This window comes from Lissotriton vulgaris, chromosome 5, assembly GCF_964263255.1.
Source record: "Lissotriton vulgaris chromosome 5, aLisVul1.2, whole genome shotgun sequence".
NCBI lineage: Eukaryota > Metazoa > Chordata > Amphibia > Caudata > Salamandridae > Lissotriton > Lissotriton vulgaris.
Window position 1 is genome coordinate 268,113,262 of NC_141693.1, and position 20,376 is coordinate 268,133,637.

Here is a 20,376-nt window from a genome sequence, read left to right on the forward strand (position 1 = left end):
TCCTAATTAAAAAGAGGTGTCATGGTGTGTTCAGGCCTGAAAGGCTATCATTGCAGTCATCTCATGCATAGCATTAAAAGGTCCTGCAAAAAGGGTGATTCCTCCAAATATCTTATCTGATTTTAAGTTTTTAATTATGTGCTGCTACCTGCACGATGACACCATCAGGGCACTTTGGCATGACAGTGCATATACGAAATAGAAGACAATTTGGTGGCATTCTGCAGAACATGGTGATGACAAATACACCAACCACTGAATAGGCCTCTTTGTACACAGGTATCCATTTTCAGGATTCTTATGGTCATCAGGGAATTTTACAGTATGTAACCCCCTTCATCATCAATCAGAACAAGGTCTGACAAAGAAAGCTTTTAATACTGGTGGTGGATTTTTTGCATATAACATTTTAAGAGATATTTGCCAAAAAAAGTGTTTATACCTGGCGATAAAAACCTCAAATCTAAAGAGCTGACATTATTGAGGGATTCATGGATGAGTGTTTGGACTTCAAAGTAGAAGTTGCCTTCAACATGGAGGCACCTTTTGTTGATGCTGTAGTATTCCTGGTAGAAGATCCCCAGATGGTAGAGTACAATAGGACAGGAGACTACTGAAGAGGCCAGAAAAGGCAGCAGTCTCTGTGAATTGTTTGCCACAAGTTCAAATGCCTAAAGCCATCTTTAGAGGAAGGCTAGGAGATAATGCCTCCCACTGTCCAGAGAGGCCTAAATATGTAAGAGGTTTACCCTATATTTTCTCACTGCACACCAGAACATTCTCCTCCTTCACCTACTCACTGACGAGAGATTTACAAATTGTGTTTTGCACACTAGAACAAATAGGACATCAGGCTCTTTTAATATGACTTGAGACGCCCACAGGAGACTTTCTTTTGTACCTTATGTTTATTCATATTGTTTACTGTATGCACACAGTAGGTGCATTCCACATGCATGTGTCCTCATTTTTTTCAGAGTTTAAAAAAGGTCCTTCCTAACCTTTTCTGCCTTCCTGCATTAAGATGAATGACTGTAGGGGAAATGTCCATGCAGAACTGTTTTCCCCACATTTTACCAGCATTGTGTGTGAAAAATGTATACTGGTACAGCATACGAGGATGCCAAAAATAATCAGTTTGGACACTTCTTTGAATACATTTCTGAGTATTCAACACATGAAGCAGGGGACTGCCTCCCTGACTCTACATGTGGTGAAAGAGTTTGGCTGGACTTCTTGGGACAGAGCGCAAGTCCACCAGACACTGGCTGAGAAATAAACTGCTAAAAAAGTATGTGAATGGGTTGTTCTTTTAAACGATGTATTGGAGTTCATTCTAAACCAGCAGAATATTTATGTAACAAGGGTTCCACCCTTAACTACAGGGGATATGCGAAACATATGAATGTATGAAAGAGCCAATGATGGAGAAAAAGAATTCTTATTATTCATAAAGTAGACATTTCATCATTCTTCATTAGCTTTATCTATTTGGTAAGTCAGGGGAAACAAACTTGGGAATCTAGTGTCAATAGATACAAGAACATTTAGATAAAGGCAATAGCAGACACTGAATTTAGAGTTCATGCAGAGGGGTTAGACAAAGTGCAGAAGCATGCCTCCAAAACACTCAAGGGAGATCACAGCCAATCTGTAGTTGGAATGCACCTTTAGCGGCAAAGCAACAAGAATCAGGCATACATTTGCATCTGAAGTTGTGGGTAACAGAGAAGCAACATTGTAAGACTACCCATACCCTGGAGGCGAGAGGCAACAATTTGACACTTGGAACATGTTTGTGAGAGAGTGCTCAAAAATATCACTGAAAGAACTCGGACCAATGATAAAACAATGCAAACATTCACATCAATATATTAAGTGTGATAAGATGGGTTTTTCCTTGGATACATTACAGCAAAGACTTAAGAGAAAGTTAGGGTTTAGACAGTTGTTTTAAACATATTAAAAAAGGAAAACTGCTGGCCCTGTCCAGAACATCAGCAACAGTCCTTAGACATGACTATCGAGCAGCAGTCAGAATGATAACAGGTGAAAAACACAAAACAAATGCATCGCTTATTTGGACAGCAGAAAGAAGATCAACTTGAACATTTTCTACAAATGTTTTTTATGAAGTATAGAACAGAGTTTGTGAGGGGAAACCCGCACATATACTATGTGGTATTATATAAGGAGTGTGGTGACCTTGAGAGAGAGAGCAGAGTTCAAAGTACATTCATCTCATTGGCTCTGGCTACAATTCAGACCAAAATAATGAGATGCCAGGGCTACTAGAGATATTTTCTTAACTGTCAGCGTGGCGACAGTGCTGTTTTTAAAACAATTAGGGCTTTCCAGACTGAAGCTAGGCAATGATTCAAGCAGGTGAATCCATGAACGAGCCAATGCTGGAGACGTAAACTTCTCAAATACGTTGCCTGAAAACACAAAATTATTTGTGCTTATCATGCTTTCCTGTCCACCTGAAGGCTACCAGCATATCATTAACAGCAGCCATTAAAGAGAATGATTGGATGACAGGGATGAGCCACGTGACTGAGCAGCAGCTTGGTCTTTTGAGACCAGAGCTAGGATTTAGAAATATCTAATCCCCAGCTGCCCTCCTTAAGGTGAGATTAAAGTTCATGTTCAAGGTGTATGTGGACCTCTCAACAGAGAACATCAGATTGGCAATCAGCTACATCCACATCTGGTGGTACTTTTTAACAAGGTAGCTGATTTGACAAAGTGTGGCAACCTCACAACTATGTTTGGTCTCAGGTATAAACACTGGATTTCCACAGGATACCTGCTGCCCACCACAAAACACCTCACTTTAATAGCAAATCAAGTCACACATGTTGTAGCATCAAAGGTGTTACAATGTATCACCCAGAAGAATAAAAGACAGGGTACTTACCAATCTTTGCTGTTCCAAAAGAAGATCAGCTTCCTCTTTCTCTTTTTTGTACAAAATCTCCATTTCCTGCAACCTGGAAGAGGATTTGAAGCACAATGTTTAAATCGAGACTCTGAACCCAAGGACCAATAGGAACAATGACAAGCTTTCTTCCCACATCAAAAAGGACACAGCATATGTGAACTACTTAATCAATGATTCCACAGAGATCACACAAGCCTGAGCAACCTCTAACGTAGACAGGAAAAATGTGTGAGGCTACTGCAGACACTTTGGCCTCCAGTAGGGTAAGCTGGCATCAGTATCATTTATAAACCAAGGCGTGACCTAACCTCAATCGGGTGTAGAGAATCAAGAGGCAAACCACAGCATTTTGGGCTGCAAGCAAGCTTTGTCAAGTTGGTCTCCCTCATCCAGCACCATCAGTTGCAAGCATCTTCTCAGCCGCAGCGCAGTCACCAGGTAAATCTGTCCTTTGAACTTCACATAACGAAACTCTCTTTGCCGCACTGAAAGTATTATACCATAACTACTTGCGCCAAAGGACATCATAAAATATCAGATGGAAAAGGGCATATTTCCACACATGCATAAGATTCTGTAAAAAGCTACCTCCAAGGGAAAAATAATTGTAAGGAAAAAGATTACTTACCTGTAATTCTGGTTCTAAGGATCTGGCCTAGTTCATTAATTCACATGTTTGAATTATTTACCATTGTCAGACTGGGAAATCCCGGGTAAAAATTGTATTACAGCGTTGTAGATACACGGTTAACATTGATGTTAAGAACTTAACATTTACATTGAATCTACATTATTAGAAAGGATCGAAATTTCAGCAAATCAGAGGCCAGCACCTGAGCTGTTCCTCTCAGAGGGTTCCAACTGTCCGATATTTCATTGGGTCACGTTAATGGTGAGGCTGGGAAAGCTCATGTGAATCTATCAAAGATGCCAATGATGGAGAACCAGGTAACTTTTTTCACATGCTTGTATTCAAATTACAGTAGCATTACTACAGGTAAGAGCAGGGTGGTAATGAAGCTTAACTTCTAGAAAAAAGGTCTTGGCGCCCAGCTTGTCCCACTGCAGTTTTTCTCCTAGTCTGCACATCATTACAGTAATGATTAGCAAAAGCATCCTCCAGGTTGCTGCTTTACAAATGTTGTTAACCCCTTCCACGCTCATGACGAGCTGGGTTCGTCATGGTGTAGCCTCCTCGCACGCCGATGACGAGCCCAGCTCGTCATGTAACATGGGTTTTTTAAAATCTCAGCATACGGCCGTAATTACAATAGCGCCCATGAGGTTAAGCAAAAATAAGTGCAAACAGGGCAACTGTTGACACCATAGGCCATGTTGAATGTCATCTAACTATCCTGGTCAACAGTCTTTTCATTGATAAATGAGCTGATGTGATGCAATCAGCAATACATCTTGTCAATGTTGTTTCGTAATTGTTTTGCCTTTATTTACTGGGCCGAAAGCTACAAACAGTTGCTCTGTCTTCCGAAATTCTTCTGTACTGTGCAAATAACATTCATGAAATGTCTTTATGTCCAAGATATGCAGTAAACTTTCAGCCACTATGAATGGATTCGTAAAGAAAGTTGGTTATGTAATCTTTTGCTTCATGTGAAAAGAAGATGGAACCTTGGGAATGCATTTTCTATATTCCTTGAAAATCTCAAAAATTGTTCTTTACATTAGGGTGTTTAAAGCATACTTACTCTTCTTACAAATATGATGGCTAGAAGAAACACCGTCTTCTAAGACAAATGTTTTATCAATGCCTTTTGAATAAGCTCAAAGGATGGTTGCATTAAAACGGACAGTACCGTATTTAACTCCTATTCCAGGTACAATGTTTGTTATGATTGCAAATAATCAGAATATTCCTTTCATGAATTCTTTTTCGACTTTAAAAGTCTACATATCATTGATAGGTGTTGTGGTGTTGGGTATTTCTTTTACTATGCTCAATGATGTAGTAGTATGCAACGTCCTAATGGTTTTTATAATGTTCTATTGGAGAATGTTTATGAGGAGTTCTTGGAAGGTGGGTCAGTAGGTCTGATCTCCTGGGCCCTTTACACAGCCATTTGTGGCTCTTCTCTTATTAAATAAACACTGTTTATTTAATCTACTTTGGATGGACTTTAGTATTTACAGACTGGTAATGAGCAAATCTCTTAGATAACTTGCTTCACTATAATGTACTGTTGAGCATTTTAATTAAGGGCCCAGGGTTTATATTTGAAAGTCTTAGAGTCTGTGTTTAATAGTCTGGTTCAAATTTGTTTTTTTAGCACTTTATACTTCCACGACATTTGGTTTCTCAGGCCACTTTGGATTAGTGGAATTAAAGAGTACATGTTTTTCAGCTTAATTAGTTACTTTAGAAGGGACCGTTAGGAGGATTATGTTAGCCCTTGAACAGCCTCTCGATTACTGCCTTGGCCAAGAGAGAGTCACTCCTTGGCGGAGCAAAGAGAGATGGTCCTCTATCAGCCTGTCGCAAGCATGTGCCATTGGTGGGGGGTAGTCAAAAAGCTGAGGGAATATCCTCTCCAGACAATTTGGACAACCCAACAGTCGGATGTTATAGACCTCCAGTGGGGCAGGGGATTGCGTATCCTACTTCCCATTGGGTGTCTGTAGGAAGCTGGCTCTGTATATACTATATCAAAATGAGGTATAGTGTGCACAGAGTCCAGTGGACTCCCAGAGGCTTTACAGAGGCTCAAGTAGATAATACTAATGCTCTCTTTTGTGGTAGTGTGGTGAGCAATTAGGCTTATTAGAGGGCAGAGCTAATCATTTGTTGCACACACACAGGCAATAAATGATACATAAGCTCAATGACTAAATCCTAGACCAATGGCTTGTAAAAATAATACTTTTAGTATATTTAATTTATAGAACCAAATATACTTTGAGTATAAATAAGTTTTCTATTATCAATGCTTTTCAATGTAAAGAGTGGACAGTGCATTTTTCATCAAAACAATGTTATTGTATGAGAGGAAACACAATCGGCAATATGGAGGTAAGTAAACGCTTTAAGATATTGAGTTTCTGGATAAAGAATCAGTACCAGGTAAGGTTCAGTTAAGTGACAAAACTGCATCACCAGCGGCACTGGGCGGCAGAGTGCAGAGGTCAAACTCGGTATCTGGTGCCAATGTTTTTCAATGGAGAAAGGGGGTAATCGAAGTGTAACAACTGACAGTTAAGCAGCATGGTTTGGTAACCCAGTCTCCAGAGAATAAGGTTAAGTACAGGGGGGCCACAAGGCATCACCAAACATACACCTCCAGTGGCAATGAGGAGGTCGGGTGTAGAGTGCAAATACAGCGTCGGAGGCCCAATGCACACCAATAAGACATATCGAAGTATGTAAAAGTCTCCAGGCTCAGGCCAGGAGGCCTATTGAAGGAGACCTTAAGGTGCACAGGTAGGTTGATATGTGCTGGAGCATCGGGACACCATCAGATAATCTCCCCAAGGCCCAGGGGCTCCGGATGCAGGCTTGTGCTTTGGCATTGGAAAACAGGTTACTGGTGCAGGTCGCGGTAGGGGGGAGGGGTCTTTGTGATGAGGCTGCAGGCATTGACGTGGAGTCCACCAGGGTTCAGCCCACAATGGACTCTTGCTCAGTAATGCTGGCGCACCTTTTCTGAACCAGTGGGTCACTGCGACATGTGCAGAGGTAGTCAGTTTCGCAGTTCCTCAGGTAGACCTTTGGTCTTTGAAAGTTGGTTTTCTTTTGGACAGGTACGCTGTCCATGAGAGATCTTGAGTCTTTATGGAAGGCAGGCAGTCCTCCCAGGGTTTTGGAGGTCACTGGTCGACAGGACGGGACGAGTCGTGGAAGCTTGCAGAGTTCGAAGTTTGCAGACAAGCTAGCAGGGCTGGGACCAAATCAGTAGCTTGACCTTACTGTTGTGCAGGGATCAGTTCTTCTTTGTACTCTTCTTTTATAGGTCTTCAATAATCGGAGTATTTAGGTTCAGGGGTGCCCCTAAATACACATTTTAGGGGCGTTACAAGGGTCAGACAGAAGTAGCCAATCAGGGGAGGGGGTATATCCCTAACCATATTGGCTAGAGTCCTCCAAAATAATATGGAGGATTCTGGAAGGAGGGGCTCACTTCAGCCTCGGGTACCATGGGGGCCAGGGGAGAAGAGGGCTGGCTGAGAGGGGACACACCTCTCTCAGTTGCTAATTTTTCCACCAACATTGCCGCCAAAAAAGGGCTTGGTCAGGGGGTGGAAATCCCCACTAGCTGGAGGGCCCCTGGTCAGCATAACACAGGAAGGGACACCTTTGAGGCCCACCTCACGGGGTCAGAAACAAGTCTAGATGTAGCAGGCAGGTGGCGACCAGTCAGGCAGACACAAGCGAGCTGGTATGATTTTAGGAGGCACCTCTGAGGTGAATTTCTGAGTAAACCCAACACTAGCATCAAGCTGAGATGTTTGGTACCAAACATCTTGAAATTAAGTGAAGCCATCATGGAGCTGTGGAACTCGTAGTGACAAGCTCCCAGTCCATGTACTAACTATGGCTTTACTGTGCACTTATAATGTCTAAGATGCACTCAGACACTATAGGGGCATATCTGCTCATGCAGCGGTGTCCTCACATGGGATATAGTGCATCTTGCCTTGGGGCTGTAAAGCGTGCCGTAGGGGTGACTTACCTATGCCTCTTGCAGACTTTTTACTTTTATCTGCACGAAAACACGCAGGCTGCGGTGGCAGTATGCCTGTGTTTGGTGAGTGGTCTCTTGAGTTGGCATAACACATGATGCAACCCTCGGAGCCCCTATCTGGTCACAAGGACCTTGGTACCACGGATACCTTTTACAAGGGACTTATGTGTGAGCCAGAGGTATGCCAATTGTGTAAACAAAGACTCAGTTTTAGGAAAGAACACAGGCGCTGGGAACCTGATCAGCAGGAACCCAGTGCACACTCAGACAAAAATGCATCAGAGTCAGGCAAAAACTAAGGGGGTAACCATGCCAAAAAGTGTTCTTTCCTACAGTGCCTAAGATGGCAGGAGTGCTTTGTCCTAAGTGGGATGGGTATGTCTAGGTGTGGGTCCCTTGCTCGCTGTGCCACTGGAAGCAAGCTATCCTGGCTGATGAGGGGTGTCACCCCGAAACCGGTCCCAGGATGCTTGTTTCCGGTTCAGGGAGAACCCGGCTTGGCAGTTCAGACTGGACTGTTCCCACGAGGAGCAGAGTCAAGACTGATTTGCATATGGCTGTGTAAAAAGTGGGGTGGCGAAGTCCGCAAAAGAACAATGGATTTAACCCAGATCTCTTGACTGGGGTTGAATGTTTGATTCATTCAGCATTCCGTCCATCATTTTGCTACCGCAGCACAAGATGGTAAGAGATCAGATTATAAGAGTTTGGAGGCTGCGGCTGCTTTTTAGACTGGTATGACCTATGGCTGCTCCACCCACGGGGTCTGTGGGTACCGAGTCCTCAGCTATGCAGAGACTGGGAAGCTTGCCAGTCACGGTGGATGGGAGCTGGAAGCCCCTTCAGTGGCCATGAAATGAGCGAAAGGCTGATTTTGAGTGGCGAGGGGCAGTGAAAAGGCCCAAGGATTTTGACATAACCCTGTTGTCCTTAAAGTGCTCCAGCGCTGAATCAGCCTGGTCTCTGAAGAGACGAGAGCCATCAAAGAGCATGTGAATAAGCAATGTTTAGGCATCCGCTGAAAAGACAGTTGTTCTCAGCCAGGCGTGGTGCTGTAAGGCCACCATCGAGGAAAACGTTCTGCCCAGCGAGTCAGTGGTATCCGGTCCACATCTGATTATGAACTTAGCTGCATCTCTACTGTCAGCAAGAGCCTGGAAGAGTATGGCCCAGGACTCCTTCAGAACCATGGGCAGCACCAGCGTAACCAGATCCCACAGAGGATGGGAGTAACAACCCAAAAGGCACGCAGTGTTCACGGACTGGGGTGCCAGGCTGGTGGAAAAAAACATCTTCTTCCATAAGGTGTTCAGCCTTTTGGATTCCCTAACCGGTGTGGCAGTAGGGAATGCAGGATTAGTTACTTACCTGTAATCCTAGTTCTCATCCAGGGGTATACTCATCAAGGTCATAATCTATGAATAATCCCCGCCCATGTGCGGTATCCCGGAGCATATAGAAAATACATGTATATATATATATATATACATATATTCCAAGAGAACTCCCAACAGCTGCCTCCAATCCCACGAGATCGGCGAAGCAGGAGACGGACCACAATTGAGGGTAACAATTCTTTTACTGCAGAAAAGGGTTAGAGGATAAAACCAGCAAAGACGCATTTCGGGCCAAGCGGCCCTTGTTCACATGCAGAGAGTAGCAGAATGTACTTATTTTTATAATGCCATACAAACCGCCTGCAGCCTGCCTCCAGCATAATCATGTGATGTGCTAGACATGGTAAAAAGACTGTTTGTATCGAGGTTAAATACAATACATGCCCATTTTGTTTTATAAATCCTATAAAAACACTGGAAACATGTTAAAATCTAAATTGCATAAATGCATTAGCATACCCATCGATACTTTCAATTCTCAAGGCATAAAAAGAGGTATATAAAAATACACCCAAATTTGTGCAAATTTGCAATAACTCACTGGATAAATCCATTATGCCGAGCAAGCCTCAATTGGTACAACAGTAATAATTATGAAATACCACGTCACTTGTTTCCCTTTGAAACAATCCAAATTTTGCGCTGGGACTTATGTAGGCTAAAAAGTGCAAAAAAGTGCTAATAAATATATACAAAAAAAGTTGCTAGACACCTCTGCATAATGTGCAAAAAAGCTTTCAATATAGTGCAAACATCTATTAAAGTGCTGAAGTATATAATAAATAATTCCCTGAATATAAAAAAATGCATCAGAATATTACCTCTAAAAAATTGGACTAAGCCTTATTCTTCTATTAAAAGGTAAATATAAAACATTTTAAAAACAGTAATTCATCATTGCATCATGTGCAAAAAGTTATGTGAATACTTTTTTATTATACAGGAAGGAAAAAAGTTATAATCAAACTGGAGATCTAGAGAAATTGATTGTTAGACCACTTAGATAATAAAAGGAATTTCATAATAACACAGATAACAGGGAACCTGACTATCTATTAGGATCAAAGACGGTCAATGAGGGAATCCTAAACCCCATGTGGATCGACAATCCAAATGAGCAACAGGGAACCCGACTGCTCATATGGTGGGGTGTAAATACCAACGGCAGATATATTACATGTTATTTGGAGACTAAGTCGAAGCTCGACTCAGAAGTTCATCACACAACTCCTAGTCAACCTAGGCTAACTATCATATACAAGAGAGACTGAAAAACATGGTAACAGAAGATTTTCACAAAACGTTATGGATGTCCTCAGTAGTGTTGAGGCCATTGGGCCACTTACTGTCGAACTCCAAAATGAAACGAGTCTCCAATTGCCTCAGTAGTAACTCCCTATTTCCTCCTCTACGAGGTTTCGGGACTGATCCCACTACATAGTAGGACAAGCAACTTAGATCTTTATTGTGCTCTAATGCAAAGTGCCGTGCTACCGGATATGTGGCATCGTTATGTAATATGGCTTTGAGGTGTTGGAGAATCCGGACGTGCACCTGTGCCTTCGTACTTCCGATATAATTTAATCCACAGGTGCACGTCAGGATATAAACTGCAAAGTCTGTCTTGCATGAGTGATTGCCTTTGATAGGAATTTCTTTAGGGTCAAATGGTAGGCAAAAATGTGTTTTGTTCACACCAAATTTACATGCCCTACAGTGGGAGCATTTACGGAAACCAGCTTTAGGCTGCAGCCATGAATTCTCTTGTTAAAGCTCCGGAATACTAATATCAAGAGTGGTGCCCATGCTTTTAGCTCTTCGGAATGTGACCAGTGGCTTACTGGGTAAAGTAGAATTTAATACAGTATCAGTAAGAACAATTGGCCAGTTTCTCTAAATAATATTTCGAATCTTAGGTTATTCATTGCTAAAAGCAGGGATAAATCTTGGACAACTCTTGGATTCTTCACCTGAATTAGAGCCGGGGTCCAATGTATCTGCAGCTATGGTTTCCGTTGGTAAGAGACTCTCCCTAGTTCTTAGTCTAGCTTTGGCCAAAGCTTGATTGAAAGTCCTATCAGAGTAGCCTCGATCTTTCAGTCGAGCTCTAAGATTGGAAATACAAGTTTCAAAATCACTGGGGGAACTACAAATTCTTTTAATCCTCAAAATGTCCCCATACGGGATGCTGGAGATAGTGTGCCTAGGGTGTAGACTAGAGGCATGCAGAGTGGTGTTTCCTGATGTAGGTTTTCTGAATAGAGTGGATTCTTGTCTGTTGGCATGGACATAGACCTTAACATCAAGGAACTCAATCTATTCTCTGCTAATGTGCGATGTAAATTTGAGGTTTAAAGAGTTGTTATTAATCTCCTCAATAAAAAGCAGGGCCTCCTCTTCATCACCCTGCCATAAAATGAAGACATCGTCAATATATCTTAAAAACCTCAAAATCTTTTCACGAACCCATACCGCATGTGTGGTATTCAGAACCTGCTCCTCCCACCAGCCCACGTGCAAGCACGAGTAGCTGGGGGAGAAGCAGGATCCCATAGCCACTCCTCTCAACTGTTTCCACACATCCTTTCCAAAGATAAAATAATTGTTATTAAGACACCACTCCCTTCAAACTTAAAATAACTTTGTTGTGCTCGTAAACTTCTACAGATCTTTTGTCAAAAAAGTGTTTAGTTGCTCTCAAACCATCTGTGTGCCTGATACTTGTGTATAGGGACTCAACGTCCAGCGTAATCAATAACATGTCTGCCTGCCATTCCAGTTCATTGATTTTATGCAGGAAGTCACTTGTGTCCCAGACGTAGCTAGGAAGGCTCTTTACCATAGCCTGCAAAAAAGAATCTATATACTGTCCCACATTTTCACAAATACTGTAAATAGCAGATATTATCGGTCTTCCAGGCGTAGGCAACATACCTTTATGGACCTTGGGGATCAGGTAAAATACTGCGAGAACTGGATATTCTTTGAACATATATTTGAATTCTTCCCCAGAAATCAGCCCTTCCCTCCGCCATTTATGCAAAATCTTTTCCAAAGTTATTTTAGTGTTGAAGTATTCTTTGTTACTGGATTTTTCATAGCATAAAGTGTCATGTAGCTGTCTATAGGCCTCGGTTACATAGTCTGTTTTTGACCAAATGACTAGGTTTCCGCCCTTGTCCGAAGTTTTTACCACAATGTCAGGATTGCTACTCAACTTCTTCATAAGCGCATAATAATTGGCTTCTTTTTGGTAGAATCTGTTTCTTTTGTGGTTGCAGGTTTGAGTATAAAGTTGTTTGATTTCAGACACTATGCAATCTTGGAATGTGTCAACGGCATCTTTGACCATCAAGGGGATAAATTTGGACTTATTCTTTAATGGAGTGATCCCAGCTCATATATTTGCATATGTGAAACATACACCTGCAGCCTAAACTGTTTCCCAACCTGGCAAGAAAAACATGCTGAAAATTATAAAGGTTTGCACTGTAGACACCATACCTTCCCAATTTATAAGGAAAAGCAGGAGCAATAAACATTTGTCATACAACCAATGCTGTATTGCCATAGAGAAGCTGCAGTAGAGTACTAAGAAACCAAGAAAAAACGGGCACCTTGCCTTTAAGGCATTAGAGTAAGGGTACCGTGCCTTCAAGACCTGCAGGAGACCCCTTGCTCCCATGATGCACCACAGGTGACTGTTGGGTCAGTTCTTTTTGGAGCTGCCTATGCACCTGTGCAGATCCATAATCATTAAACAAAACACTTCTAAGTAATGCTCGTCCGGGGAGCTGTGTGGGTCACTTGTGGCTTTGATGAGTATACCCCAGGATGAGAACTAGGATTACAGGTAAGTAACTAATCCTTCTCATCCAGGGGATACTCATCAAAAGTCATAATCTATGAATAGAGTAGCAAGCCCATACCCAAAGTCTTGCGGACGAGCAACCAAGTACACAGAAAACATGAATCAATGTCACATTTAAAATGCAGTTCTGCAAACAAATTCCTCAAAGAGGCCTGTCCCACTTGGGTATCGGCCTGTGCATCTGAATCTAGGCAGTAATGGCAGGGTAAAGGTATGTACTCAGCGCAATGTAGCCACCTTGCAAATCTCAGATATCAGAATGTTGCAAAGGAGAGCTGTGGTAGAAGCTTTCCCTCTAGTGGAATATGCACGTGGTCTGCCCTGTAAAGCGTTGTTAGCTAATTGGTAAGACAGAGCTATAGAGGAGACGATCCATCTAGAGATAGACCTTTTTGAAGCTGCTTGACCGGTATTAGTTGAACCATAATTGACAAAGAGCCGGTCAGACTTCCTAAGTGGAAGAGTCTTAGCCAGGTAAAATTTCAAAACCCTCCGGAGATCTAGGGAGTGTAAAGATCTCTCTGGGGGATTGGTTGGTTGTGGGAAGAAAGTAGGCAGTGTGATGGTCTGATTGATGTGGAAATCTTGAGATCACCTTGGGCAGGAAGCTTTGATGAGTTTGCAGCACCACTCTATTGGCATGAAAGACTGTGTAAGGCTCCTTGCAGCACAGGGCCTGAATTTCACTCACCCTGCGGGCTGAGTTGATGGCTACCAAGAAAGCAGCTTTCCAGGTAAAGTGCTGCAAGGATGCCTTATGAATGGGCTCGAAAGGAGCACCCTCAATTAGGTAAGTACGATGTTAAGCTCCCAGGGAGGAGAGGGGGACCTCACTGGTGGAAACACTTTATTAAGCCCCTCTAGAAAACCCTTGACCACAGGCATTAGAAAAAATGAGGTCTGGGAAGGAGACTTCCTATACGCTGTGATAGCAGCTAAGTTAACCCTGATGGAGGGGTACTTCAGGCCTGACCTTGCCAAGTGTAATAAGTATGGGAGAATCACCTGCTGCTGACCTTGAATCGGATCAAGAGCATTGTCCTTACATCAAATGTAAAACCTCTTCCACTTGAAAGTATAAGACTTTCTGGTGGAGGGCCTCTTCAAGTATGTTCATACAGTCAGCCGAAAGGTCTAGGTGGCCATACTGGATGACCTCAGGAGCCATGCAGTCAATCGAAGGGAAGGGAGGTTGGGATGAAACACCCTCCCCTCATCCTTGGTCAGTAAGTCTGGGCGGCATGGCAGCCTCCGGTGAGGAACCTCTGACAATTGGAGGAGATCCGGGTACCACCACTGGCGTGGCCACTCCGGCGCTATCAGGATCATTCAGGTGTTGGTCCTGTAGAACTGCTGGGATCAGAGGGAGTGGAGGAAAAGCATACAGCAATGTGTGCGACCAGCTCATCAAAAGTGCATTCCCCTGTGATCCTTGTTGGGGGAATCTGGACGCGAAGACGGGCCATTTGGCGTTTGCCGCGTCTGCAACAGATTGCGGTCTGGTACTCCCCATTGCCAAAAGACCTCCTGGGCCATGTCTTCAATGAGCACCCAGTTGTGCGCTTCTACGAAGTCTCTGCTTAGACCGTGTGCCTGAACATTCAGGGTCCCTAGAAGGTGAACTGCAATGATGGAGACCTCTCTACAGAAGCCACCACCAAATGGATTGAGCTTCCAGAGAGAACTTGTGACCTGTTGCCTCCTTGTTTGTTCAGATAGAACATCGTTGTTGTGCTGTCTGTCTGAACTTGAATACGGCTAGACTGAAGAGACGGGTACAGGGACTTGCGCGCCAGATAGACTGCCCGTAGCTCCAAGTTGATATGATTGCTTCTTTCTGTCTCGTACCAGAGACCTTTTACCTGAAGCTGGTCCATACGAGCTCCCCAGCCTTGCATTGAGGCATCTGTGACCACTGTCTGAGTTGGAGGCGACTGACGAAACGGAACCCCTTGCAGCAGGTGAGATCGTTTCATCCACCATCTGATGGAGTCTCTGGCAACTTGGCGGAGAGAGACACGATCTTCCCAGTGACCTGACCTCTGAGACCATTGATCCTCGAGTGCCTGCTGCAGAGGCCGCATGTGAAGGCATGCATTGGGTACAATGTAGATGCATGAGGCCATCGATCCCAGTAGTGACGACACTTGTCTGCTGTAGGACTTTGGGTGTTGAGAAGGGTGCGGCACTTCAGAAGCATTGATGACAACCTCTCCTCCGAAGGACACACACTTGCCTCTGCGGAGTCCAGGGAGGCGCCCAGGTAGTGTATTCGTTGGTTGTGGTTGAGGACCGACTTTATGTAGTTGACTTGCAACCCCAAGGAATGCATCAGGTTGAGGCAGTATGTCAGATGGCTCTGAAGTAGAGCAGGTGTGGCGCTTTTCATGAGCCGGTCGTCTAGGTATGGGTAGACAAATATCTTCTGTCTGCGGAGGAAGGCAGCCACCACTGCCATGTACTTGGAGAACGTCCGCGGGGCTGAGGAAGCACTCTATACTGATAGTGGTGACAAGAGATCTGGAACCTGAGAAATTTGCGATGCTTCACTGAGACGGTATATGAAAGTAGGCGTCCTGCAGGTCGATGGCACACATCCAGTCTCTCTGGTGAAGGTGTGGAAAGATCTGATGCAGGACCAGCATACAAAATTTCTCCTTTCTGATAAACCTGCTCAGGAGGCGCAGGTCGAGGATAGGTCTGTACTCTGTGGCTACTCCTAGCTTTTGGACTAGGAAGAAGCGTGAATATACCCCTTGATTTCTTTGGAGAGCAGGGACCTCCTCTATGGCCTACTTTGCGAGAAGGATAGATACTTCGTCCTCAAGTCAAGTCAAATTTGCTTTATTCGTGATAAACACATAAAAGCATTTACATACATAGAAATCCGGTAAAAAACTTGATTTGTGTTTCTTAAAAATAGAACAATAGACATTTAAAAATACATCAATTGAATCATGGGTTAAAAATGTAAAAATGTAAAAAAACTTACAAATGCAGATGTTTTTATAGCACGTTATTTACAATCTAATGGACCATGACCACCCCAGGCATTTAGCAGTGGCTATTAATATAGGCAATGATAAATTAGTGCGAATCATTCTTAAGGCTACCGCACTACTTGTCGTTCCTAGATTTTTACACATAGGAGTTAGCCAACTACGTCTGGGTTCCACGTATGATTTACATACAAATAAAAAATGTCCGATAGTTTCATTACGCACTCCACAAGATGGACACATTTTAGTTGATAGGCCGCCCCACCTGCCAGTCTGAGATCTAAATGGGATGGCACCTGCTCTGATTTGGAAGAGCAACCTCCTGTCTCTTGGGTTAGTGATAACGTCCCAATACAGTTCAAAATTGGGGAGGGACTTTGCTTCCAAGAATCTTCCCGCCATAGACTCTGGGTTGGTTTCATTCCAGATTCGTGCTGCCACCCTGTCCCAGTAGATCTTTGAGGACTTGTTTTGTTGGGAAAGAAGCACTCTCGGGATTTTCCCGTAATGGATGTAAACCAAGGGCGCCCAACATGTTTCTGAGTTCTTTTAACCAACCTATTTTATGAAAAACATCAGCTCTGATAACATCCTTAAACCCCTCAGCATAATGTAAAAGTTCAGGTGTTGTACAGAGTCTGCACCAGTAAAATACTGGACGCAACCTTGTAATGTCGACAACCGACTTTCTACCCAGATCAAACTTAAGTGGTAACAAAGGAGACCCTTTAGGAAGTCCAGTAATAAGTCTAAAAAAAACGTATTTTCCGCAGTCTGCAATGGTTGCAAGTTCTCATAACACCATAGCTCTTCACCATAGAGGGTTGATCCGAGTGCTTTAGCCTCGTACACCTGTAATGCTGGTTTAACCGGTTTTGTTAGGGATTTTCTAGGTTCAGAGCCCAATGCACCGGCTATTTGCTTATGTCTCACGGTTGTAATGTCAATGTGCTTGGTCCATCTTAGATCATTAGTTACGTGGATTCCCAAATATGTAAAAGCGTTTACCACCTCCAGATGTCGCCCATTCATAACAATTCGGGGGCTGTGGCTACGACGAGAATTAAAAACCATCAGTTTAGTTTTGGCCACATTTATCTCCAAACCATGGTCCTTGCAGTATTGATCAAAAATAGATAAAGCGTGCTGTAAACCACTTGGGGTTTTAGATAAAATCAAAGTGTCATCTGCAAACATTAAAATTGGTATTTTGGATCCAGCCAACGAAGGAGCGTCCACATTAGCAGCCAGCATCCGGGCAACAACACCATTAATATATAGCGTGAACAATGTAGGAGCCATTGAGCAGCCTTGACGGACACCCCGCTTGACAGGGAATTCTGGGGTGACCTTCCATATCCTCCCCACTGGATCTTCGCAAAGTTTGCCTCATGAAGCCTCATTAACAGTGTCAAAAGATCAACAGGGAGGCCCATGCTCCTCAACACCTGCCACAGCTTGGCCCTTGGGACCAAGTCAAAGGCAGCCCGCAAGTCAACAAAAGCTGCATACAGGCTGCCCTTGCTCCGCACCACAGTTTTCCACTGAAGCAAAGTGAAGCGGAAGACCTGATCCATCGTGCTGACCAGTTTTCGAAAGCTGGCCTGGAATTGTGACATAGCGTTATTTTCCTCAGCCCACTCCAAAAGTCTGTTTACAACCACCCTACCAATCACCTTTTGTAAGGTGTCAGTTAGGCTTACGGGCCTGTAGTTTCCTGGCAGAGATCTATCACCTTTTTTGAAGACAGGGATAATAACTGCACCTTTCCATGACGCCGGAATATTGGCACCTTGGGCGACTGCATTAAGGAGGAGAAGAATATATTTGCTCCAGTGTTCTTTATCACTAATGAAAAGATCCGCTGGAACACTTTGTCCTTTAACAGCTGACTTTGAATTTGAGGAAGGTGCTTGAATTGCGGGGGCACTTGCGGAGGAGACTTGAACCTCAGCAAGTAACTATGCTGCACAATATTCAGCACCCATTTGTCTTTTGTGATGGTTTCCCACTCTTCCAGATGAAAAACTACACTCCCTCCTACCGGAGTGGTTAACGGTTGCGGAGGAAGCAACGACTCATGGCTTGGGAGGCTGCTTAGAGGTGGACTGCTGTATGTTATTGCCTCTTCCTCTTCCAGGGAGCCTTTGTTGGAACTGGGATCTTTGTTGGTTCTGGGAGGACCATTGAAGGGTTTCAACCCTCAGTTGAAAAGAACTTTTGTTGCCCTGATGGAAACGTTTCTTGAACTCTTTGCGCTTTTCCAGGCCAACAGCCTCGGCAGTGTTCATCCCTGCCTTCATTTTGTTCATCTCGTCGTCAGCGTGAGCCCCAAACAAAGATGAGCCATTAAATGGAAGGTTCAGAATCTTTTTCTGGGCATCAGGCTTGAGGCCTGTGAGGCGCAGCCAGGCCGAGCATCGTGAACAGACTCCATGGGAGTAGCCATGAGCGGTGAGATCTGAAGCGTCCGCTGCAGCACTTATCACCGGAATGGTTACTAGCCCCCTTCTTGCAGAATTACCATGAAATCCTGCCAGTCCTCTTTGGGAAGCTTCTCGGTGAATCGTGCCAGGGAGTCCCAAAGAGATCTGGCATATCTCCCAAGAAGGTCTGAGGCACTCCCAACCTTCATTGATGACGCTGAAGTATTGCACATCTTCCTCCTTTATGAGTCCATCTGTTTACTGTCCTTCTCGGGGGGGACAGAGGATAACGTAGAAGCTGAGTGGGACTTCATGGCTGAGCCACAATGACCGAGTCTGCTGGTGGGTCAGCCCTGATGGAGAATTTGAGGAGAAGGTCGGGGAGTAGTCCCGGACCTAAGATCTTGTAGAGGAAGACCATGTAGGTGATCTTGTGCGCCTTCTCTTATGGGGTCTGTCGTGATGATGGCCGTGACGACCCCTGGACCGAGACCGGCGTGTCGAGGGTGATCTTGGTCTGGAAGGAGATCTTGGTCTCCTAGGGGGAGACTTCGAAGGTCCAGCCGGAGTGCTTCTCCGAGGAGTGGTCCTGGATGGCGAATATGTGCAGGAGTAATCCAAGCACGGACTACTGCGGCCACCTGACCAGGCATCTTGCAGACGGCGAGGCGACAGACCGTGGGCCCTCTCCTCTGCAGGTCTGGGGGATACCTCGGGTGATATCTCCACAATATGTAGTCCTGGAGACTATGACCAGTCTCCAGACAACGATCTGGACCTTGGAATCGACTGCCGCCGGGACTCCTCTGTGATTCCTGTAATCTTTTCTCTCGACGTAGAGTGCCCGAAAACGATGAGGTCTGAGTCACCATCGGCGTTGAATGAGGTCTCGAAGGTGGTCTTGGCGTTGATCGCCTACGACATTGAGGTGACCTCGACGTCGACCTTCGGCGTCGGTTTGGAGATCTCAACATCGATCTGCCATGGCGTAGAGTCGACGGCGATCTTTCATGCCGTCGTGTTGACGTCGATCTTCTTGACGTCGAGTGGTGGGACCTCGACAACCCTCTCGACGACGGCAAACCCACTGGTGGCGAGATGTTTGCCGTCGTGACTCTCGACGCTGACCCCCTCGAGGGCGACAGAGAGTGTCTCGACGTCAACGGAAGCCTCGACGGAGACTTAGGTCTTTCAGCACCCATAGCCTTCGAGCCTGAAGTGTGGAGCCTGCACACCGACTTACTTGCTTGCGGCAGAGACTCTCGGCGTCGAGATGGTGTTCTGTCCCTCGACGCTGAAGAGTATCTGGGCCTTTTTGACGGCAACTTCGACGTTGATGGTGAATCTCTTGTTCCCTTCCTCTTTCTGGGGTCAGGAGAGCTGGAATGGCGCCGCTTTTGATGTGGTTTGCTGGAAGATTGTGGTCTGAGGCCTCCATGGCCATCCCCCTGATGACTTTTGTCCTTTTCCAGCAGTGCATGGAGTTTAATGCGTTCTGTCGCGCAGGGTCCGCCTGGAGAACTTCTGACAATGGGTGCACTGGTCAGGATTGTGTGAGGATAGAAGACACACCATACACGCAGAGTGTGGATCTGCCAGTGCCATCTTGTAACAAGAAGGACATTTCCTGAATACGGCTGGTATTCTGACTGGAAAATATTTATGGAAGACCACAAAACCAGCAGAAGAAGCCTTTAGAAAGCAGAAAACGTCGAATTTTCTGAAACAATCTCTTCAAAATCAGTTTAGGTCACAAAAACTGAAGAGCTCAAGCTCCAGGATCCTCTCAGAAGGAGCTGGAAAAAAGAACTGACCCAACTGTCCCCTGTGGTGCATCATGGGAGCAAGGGGTCTCTTGCAGGTCTTAAAGGCACAGTACCCTTACTCTATGCCTTAAAGGCAAGGTGCCAGTTTTTTCTTGGTTTCTTAGTACTCTACTGCAGCCTACTGGCAAATGTCTGCAATTGCAGGTTTTCTCTATGGCAATAAAGCATTGGTTGTATGACAAATGTTTACTGCTCCTGCTTTTCCTTATGGGTTGGGAA

General features: G+C 44.5%; 1 protein-coding gene across 15 annotated transcripts in view; it reads right to left on the reverse strand.

The window, feature by feature from the left end:
• Positions 1-20,376, reverse strand: part of KIF1B (kinesin family member 1B) — a 1,388,545-nt gene that overhangs the window by 860,522 nt on the left and 507,647 nt on the right. For all 15 annotated transcript variants that reach the window (XM_086921360.1, XM_086921359.1, XM_086921355.1 and 12 more), the window contains one exon: positions 2,921-2,993. In XM_086921360.1, the coding sequence (XP_086777486.1) occupies positions 2,921-2,993 (73 nt within the window). The remainder of the gene's footprint in view (positions 1-2,920; positions 2,994-20,376) is intronic.